The following is a 7,557-nucleotide window of genomic DNA, read 5'->3' on the forward strand; positions in this document are numbered from 1 at the left end:
AGAACTTATCAAGTTTAAATCTTTGAATGTGTCTCGGTTCTCATGATTTTTTTTCTTCTTTTCACTGTTCTTAAGATTGATTTGTAGGGTATTGATATAGTCTCTTCCTGGCTCCTAAAACTTTCAATCCAACATAGCTAAAAAATTCTATGGTAAATTTATGACTCTTTTTCTCGAGCAATAGTTTTGAGTGGTGAGCTAACTAATTAAACCGGTAAAACGTAATTACCTAAAAAGAACCATTTATGTAAATCTGTTATCTGATGGCCAAAGCTTGCACAATGATATCAATCCAAGGAAAGGCAGCTCTAAAATTTTGTGCAGTTAATACCTGTATCTTGGCCTATGTTTTGGACAATTACACAACAGAAAGCTAATAACAAAAAGAAACAACTAATTAAAAAATAAAGACTACAGAATCTAACCAACCAAAAGAAAAAGAAAAATAAATAAAACTCAGAAAGTTTGTTTTCTAAAGTTTTCTGTTCTAGTTTCCTGCTAAAATCTTGAAGAGTTCTTCTTCGTTCTACAGTTATCTGCTCCATTGTAAAACCTGTTCTTGGGCCCAATTACATTACTGCATAAATATCCACAAAATTTATTAACGAAAAAGACTCGCAATGTGTTAAATCGAAGTCTGGTGAAGAAACACTAGAGAAGAATAAGGGGGAAACATATAGATGAAAAAAACACATTATAAAATAGCATTACATAACAAACGAAAATTTTGTCAAGCTAGTAATTATTAAATACAGAAAACATAACATTAAGCACTCCGCCAATTTTTGATGGCATACCTCTTGTTCTATCTCTTTATTTTCTCACGTATTTCAGATTTTGCAAAGACTACATTATATTGATAATTTAAAAGGCATATAATTCTATGTAAAATAAAATATTCAAAAGTGATGCATATTCTTATAGAAATTACGAAAAATCCAAATGCATTTGAATTTCTATTGAGTATCCAAAGACCGAATAGGGCACCACCCGTGACTTAGTACATGCATTCACATGAAGACAGGCAGCACGAGGGGCAATTGCTGAACAATGGGAGAGGGACAAGACAAGTAAACAACAAAGGAATATAATTATGTGAGAGAGAATCTGAAATTTTTACTTGCACCCTTTCTTATCTTATAAAATTGCATGATATATAGTATATACAAAGATGGCATAACATTATTACTCTCCAGTCTCCTCTACCCATATAGTCATATTTGACTGAATTATATTCTAGAAAGAAGCATAGTATATAAAGATAAAAGATAAAAGATGACACTATAACTGCATAAACTTATTTATTTCGCAATTCATTAAAGATAAATTACTTTGGCCTATAAGAAAGTCAAACAAGAAAATTCTTTCTGAGCATAGAGAGCTGTTAACCCTTTAATAGAGTAGAATTTCAATTAATCTTACTAGTAATATGCTTGTGAATGTAAGTAGTAATGATGTGATAACAGATGAACAAAACTTTGGCACTAAAAGCATGTTTTTACATACAATAACTCATGTTTGAAAAAACAAAATCACGAAGCGCATTTTGTGATTATGTCACAAAATCTTTATTTTCCTATGTTCGTTATCAATTACTATATTATATGGACTTAAGTTATATATACAGAGGACAATGTAAAAATTCTTTTATACTAATCAATTCTCTTTGTTTCAATTTATATGATAGAATTCTAATTTTGAGAGTCAAACTTCTTAATTTTGACCTTGAATTCAAACATAGAATCTTTAAGTGAATAAAATTTATATATTTAAAAACTATGTAAAAAATACTATAAGTCACAATAATTTAAAATATCAAAATATCTAAAAGGCATATGCAAAAATTACAGTCAAAGGAAAACTAGTTTAACTCTCAAAACTCGAACTCTGCTACTCGTTTATTAAATTACCAATTATACTTATCAAAATTGTTTTTTACACCATTAGTATACAAAACTTAACCTCATTCAATATAATAATTATGGGTGGTAAAGTAATTTTAAATCAGGTATCCCATGATATCTGCAGAATCCGAAGGCAAAGGACAATTATTCAAGAAAACAATAATAGATTGTAGCCTAAGTAGAAAACAACAGACGTACACATTGACATTCAGACAGGCATACTACAATCAATTGAAAGAAAATTTTCTTAAAAAAAAAAAAAAAAAAACAAAAACCTTACCTGTACGTTTTGTGCATGTCTTCCTTCTTCCCCCTAACTTTTTAATTTGAACGTCACTGAAAATTTCCAGCACCTCCAAAAGACTGATGATGGCTTTGCGGTGGCGGCACAGCTTTTGAATCCAATGTGCTCATCTGCTGGTGATCTCTGTGGCTGCTTCCAAATCCTCCACTCATGCTCCTTACTATTTCCCCAACTCCAAGAAAATCCCTTGTCAACCTATTAGCTTGCTCAGTTCCCATATTTTCCATTGAAAAGTTATTAAGCATTTGCTTCTTCTGTGGTGGCTGCTGCTGCTCAAAGCTATTCCCGTAGTTGTTCTGTTGATTTTGATCATTATTACCATAAGCATTTACAACTAGGTCATGAAGATGATTCTCGCTTAAAGGGTCGCCATAAACAACGTTGCCAAAGTTGACAGGTGGCGGCGGATGAATATCGGATTTGGTGGCGCTAGAGGATGAACCAAAGGCTTTGAGCAAGGAGGCACTGCTGTTGTTGCTTGTTGTGGAACCCATTTGAGCTGCTTTCTGGAGGAGCGCGGTGGCAGACATTGGTGAAGCAGTGTTGTTATTATTATTAAGGTTGTTACCGTAGAGAGAAGGGATTGATGAGGAACTTATGTGATGATCAGTACCAAGAAGGCTACCAGCTGAGAACATGTTGGATGAATTATTCGACCCGTCACCACTGCTGTTACTGAACTGATGACTCGGAAGCAATAGACCACCACCTCCTCCAGAAATATTGCTATTTCCAACATTTTCACTATTGTTGTTGCTATTTTGGAAGAAATTTAGGTTGAACATACTAGCCACAGAAGGGGAGCTGTTATTATTTCCATTGTTGTGAAGATCAGGAAGTTGCATTAAGCCATGGATTGACGGCTTATTTGCCCCGTAATCTTGATGATTTGATTGATCAGCTGGAAGAAAGAAGGACGTCGAAGGACGGAAAGCTGAGCCAATTGATGTTCCCATAAGGTTGTTGTGATCGAATTGGCCAGTACTAGTTTTGATGTTGCTGCCAAAATGCAGTATATCGGTGGAGTTAGAAGAATGGTGTTGATGATCTGAAATTTGGGAACCCATTTTTGAGTGGCCTAAACTCATGTTGTTGTTACTTCCATATAAATGACTCCCAATGCTGCTCAAGCTTGGTGGATTTCTCGCACTTTCTTGTGCCAATGCATCACAAAAGGCTCTGTGGGTGATGAAACTATCACGCCTGCATTAAACACGATAATATTTATGAGAAAAAATTACCTAAAAGATCATTATAGGTAATTATGCATAATAAAGGTATAAAGAAAAAATGAATACTACTATTATATTATTTCCAAAATTAAATTTATTGTGTAGGTGAAGTGAGATGGCCAAAAAATTTAAATGTAAAAGAAGAAAAAGATGAGGACCGTTAAGCTAAAATTCTGAAAAAACAAGAATCATGTGTTGTTTACCAAGATTGTCACATAAAATTACAACGAACTGTCACTCTCATAATCAAAAACCGAGATTAACAGTAGTAGACTCTTGTGAAAAGAATGTATTAGTCAAGTTGTAGAAACTTTTATGATAAATGATTACTATTGAATTTACCAAACGTCAACAATAACATAGATTAGAAAATGAGTTGGATTTTGTACAGTGGTCCCATCCCCGAGATGATGACAATTAAGAATCAAAGTAAATTGTCTAATTCAAATACGAGAAAATTCCAATAATGGAGTGACAATGAAATTTTTTAAAAAAGGATTTGGGTGATGATTATATTCATTATGATCTCCCATTTCGTAGAATACATTACTAGTATTGACTCCCTGAAAAAATGCAACAAAAGGAAATGTTGGATATAAGACATTTTAATAGAATTAATGAATCAAGAGATGATCATATGCATAGATTTTAATCTTTATTAAACCAAATGGCTAGAGGATAAATCCCTGCACCATTAAATGAAAGTAAAAAGAAGGGAGTAGTACTATAGAACCAGTCTTTTTGAATCATTTTTTAGCTATATAAGGATGTTAATACCACAGATTTGATACAGCATTTCCATCAAAAGTAGTAGTGATTGTGAATGAGAAAAATTAATTTCCAGATAATTGAGAGGGGTATAGGGGGTCCAAAAACATTATCATGAAAAGGGGTGGCTGAAAGAATTCAGAGCTGAACGCATCTATCCAACGTACAAGAAAACAAAACAAAAAAATGTAAGGGGGACACTACCATTTTTACATGGCATAGCAACACGTGAATAAGAAGAAACGATAGCAGTAACGGCAAAAGGACGATGGTTCCTAGGAAAGAGACTCTCAGAAGACAAAGATAGAGAAGAAAATTTTAATTAGATGGTACCTTTTTTTTTTCCTTTAGCTTTTAAAACTTCTATTTACCATAGTAGATGATTTCACGTGTGGACACACACACATAAATTTTTTCTGCTAGCTAATTAGCCGTTTCGTCATCAACTGAGTAAAACTTAGTAAAAGATCCAAAGACAAAAACAAAACCTACCAGAAAACAGACAAAAAGAAAAAGAAAAGAAGAAAATTGAGTCTAAAAGGAATCTGTAACTGTTGGAAAAGCTGGAGAAAACTTTTTCCATCATTTCTAGTTCCTCTTTCAACAATCACACCTGGGGAATCTAAAAGCCCTAAAATCAAAGAAGATGCCAACCATTTCACTTGAATAAACCTTTAAAAAAAAACTTTAATCCTCATGATTGTTAGTTAGTACCAAAAAAAGGGTGTCCATAAATCAAATAAAAAAACTCATTCGAGTATATACAAACCTTGAGAAAAGGGTGCCACAATCACATTTGTATTCGCGAGTACCACAGGTTTTAGTATGAGCTTTCCAATCAGACTGGACAGCATATTTTTTGGAACATTTTTCGCACTTATATTTCTTCTCACCATGTTTTCTGGAGTAATGTTTCTTAATACCAGTGAGATCGCCAAGGGCTCGAGAAGGGTCATGGTGAACACATGTGGGCTCAGGGCACAAATAAACTTTGCGCTTCACTTCTTTTGTACTCTTCTGCTTTAGCTTCCAAGGCAAATTGTGTCCTCTTCTGTGTAGCTGTAGATTTTGTTCCCTTTGAAAACCTTTGTTGCATACCTCACATACGAACCTGTTTGTTGCCATTAGGGTCTTGGGTGATAGTGCTATTATCTCTGCATCTGGATCTGAGAAGAAAAAAGTTTTTTATCCATAAAAATAAATTAGATGGTTTTGTTAGAAAGTGGAAACATATAAAGATTTTATTCAGAGAATTAGATTAAAAAGTGAAGGTGGTCTTTTTTCCCTTTCAAAACTAACTAGGGTTTTCCTGGTAAAGCTGAATTTACATGAAATCACCTTTTCTTTTTGATTTTTGGATGCAAAAAGGAGAATTCAAGCTCTCTTTTTCTATTTTTTATGTTTTTTTCAAATGTTTTTTTTATAATAAAACTGTTATAAGGTACTTGCTTGGTGTGCCAGGCTGATTTCTTCTCTTCTTTTGTGGTGCTTGCTGTTGTTGTGGTTGCTGCTGAATGAGAAGTTCTTGTTGTTGTTGTTGTTGTTGTTTCATTTGTTGGTTTTGTTCTTCTTCTCTCATTGCAAGAAACACAGCTGATGAAGGCCCTGCAGCCATCTTTCTTTTGGGCTAAATTCTTGAGCTATTAGTAGAATTCACCCCAACAGAAAATTAAACAAAAGTAAAAAAGATTAGGAAAGGATTGAATTCAAGAAGCTTTTGTCACAAACCTTATATGGAAAACCCTCTCAAAACACAAGGTGGTGCTGAATTAATTTGAGATAATAAAGTAAAAGAGTGAGTGAGTAAGAGGAAGAGAATTATCATCCCATGGTGAGCTATTTGATGCCCCTTTTCTTTTTTCCTCTACTTCTAATGTAACCCTTTGCTATAAATGAATTTTCTAAAAAGATGCTACTGAGGTTCTTCTTCTATGTGTTTCTAGGTGTCATGTATATACACAAACACATATCTATAGCATTTTTCCTTTTCATTTTTCTCTTTTTTTCAGTTTCTTCTCTCTATCACTATTTTTTCTTCTCATTTTTCCCCTATTTCCCCTTTTATACTCATAATGCAAAAATGAAAATATAATATAATTATCAAAAAAGGGAATGAAAACTTTGAAAAGTAAATTTAGGGGTTGTTTATTTGTGGTTATGCGGAAATTATAATACAGCAATTGTTTATATGGTATATAATAATATAAAAATTATTATGTGGGGAATATAATGCAAAACTTTTTGCGACGAATAATAATGCAGGAATTATCATGTTGGAATTGCCTAATTTAGTGAGATTCTGGCCGTTAGATATTCTTATTCATAGATTGCTATTACACATAGTGATCTGAACTTAAATATCATAATACATAGATTCTTATACAAGTTATAACGGTATTAATAATACATATATTGTTTGATGTTTAATAGTAAACGTTTTATTTAACTTATGCAGCATTTAATGCCGAAAAACAAAACAATACATTATTTATATGAAGATTATATTCATTATTCTGAATAACATTATATACTCCAAGTAATATCACATTTCATCCGCAGATTAATTTTCTTATACTTCAAACCAAATGATTCATTAGAGAATAAACCTTTTGAGAAGTCTTAAAGGAGAACTTTGTGAAATTTAGTAACGTATTATAAATTGCATGCACAAATCATTATAACTACAACTAACTTAAGGATAGATACTAGTCTAGAAATTGAGCAACATTTATTTTGATTTACAATAATTTTCTCATACATTTTCTCAAAAAAGAGAGAGGAGGCAGAGGCGGAATCATGATTTGAAATTTATGAATTCAAAAATTTACTCTTTATAAGTTATTGAGGTAATTTGTATATATATTTAATGAATTTTTTTTTTAAAATATAAAGTTTTGAAAAAAAACTATTGAGTTCAATTGAATCGGTTCAAACTTCGCCCGAATAAGGGGTAGAATAAGAGAAGAGGAAGGTGATGGTGCTGTCGACGGAGCCCACACCCCGTAACGTGTCCATATGCGGCGTCGGATTGGGTCCACTTTGCCTCTCTTTCTCTCATTTCGTATCCTTCTAATCACTTCCAGCCAAAACCGTTCCTTCGTCACCTTTCCTTGGCTCACTGTGAAGGAAATTATAATATATTTTCTTTACATGTATTTTTGTAGCTAATAGTCAAAATAAATATTCCAAATGCATATTATATGTGAAGTCCTTGTCCATTTTCATTTTCCACTTTGTGTCATAGGCACACATGAGAGTTTTTGGCGAAGTCAGGATTTGAACCCAACATAACATTTAGAGGGTGTTTGGCTAAGCTTATAAGCTCGTCAAACTGGTTTATAAGCACTTT

General features: G+C 32.9%; 1 protein-coding gene across 3 annotated transcripts; it reads right to left on the reverse strand.

Moving 5' to 3' along the window:
• Positions 1-287: 287 nt before the first annotated feature.
• Positions 288-6,247, reverse strand: LOC107759071 (uncharacterized). Of its 3 annotated transcripts, none has more exons than XM_075221781.1 (5): positions 5,937-6,247; positions 5,658-5,848; positions 4,978-5,374; positions 2,185-3,411; positions 288-577 (listed from the first exon to the last, which is right to left on the reverse strand). In XM_075221781.1, the coding sequence occupies exons 2-4, from the start codon at positions 5,821-5,823 to the stop codon at positions 2,238-2,240; spliced, it is 1,737 nt and encodes a 578-aa protein (XP_075077882.1). In that variant the 5' UTR covers positions 5,824-5,848; positions 5,937-6,247; the 3' UTR covers positions 288-577; positions 2,185-2,237. The 3 variants fall into 3 exon arrangements, with proteins under 3 accessions (XP_075077882.1, XP_075077884.1, XP_075077883.1); XM_075221783.1 differs by having other exon boundaries at positions 5,658-5,835; positions 5,937-6,243; XM_075221782.1 differs by having other exon boundaries at positions 5,658-6,237.
• Positions 6,248-7,557: the final 1,310 nt, after the last annotated feature.

This window comes from Nicotiana tabacum, chromosome 9 (genome assembly GCF_000715075.1).
Source record: "Nicotiana tabacum cultivar K326 chromosome 9, ASM71507v2, whole genome shotgun sequence".
In the NCBI taxonomy this organism is placed as follows: domain Eukaryota; kingdom Viridiplantae; phylum Streptophyta; class Magnoliopsida; order Solanales; family Solanaceae; genus Nicotiana; species Nicotiana tabacum.

What these genes read in the sequence shown, in the direction of transcription:
- LOC107759071 (XM_075221781.1), bottom strand. Translation starts at nt 5,823, where the DNA reads ATGGCTGCAGGGCCTTCATCAGCTGTGTTTCTTGCAATGAGAGAAGAA. An exon ending in AAATCAGCCTGGCACACCAA is followed by an intron (nt 5,375 to 5,657) that starts GCAAGTACCTTA and finishes TTTTCTTCTCAG; the next exon opens with ATCCAGATGCAGAGATAATA. An exon ending in TGTGGCACCCTTTTCTCAAG is followed by an intron (nt 3,412 to 4,977) that starts GTTTGTATATAC and finishes TGTTTAATGCAG; the next exon opens with GCGTGATAGTTTCATCACCC.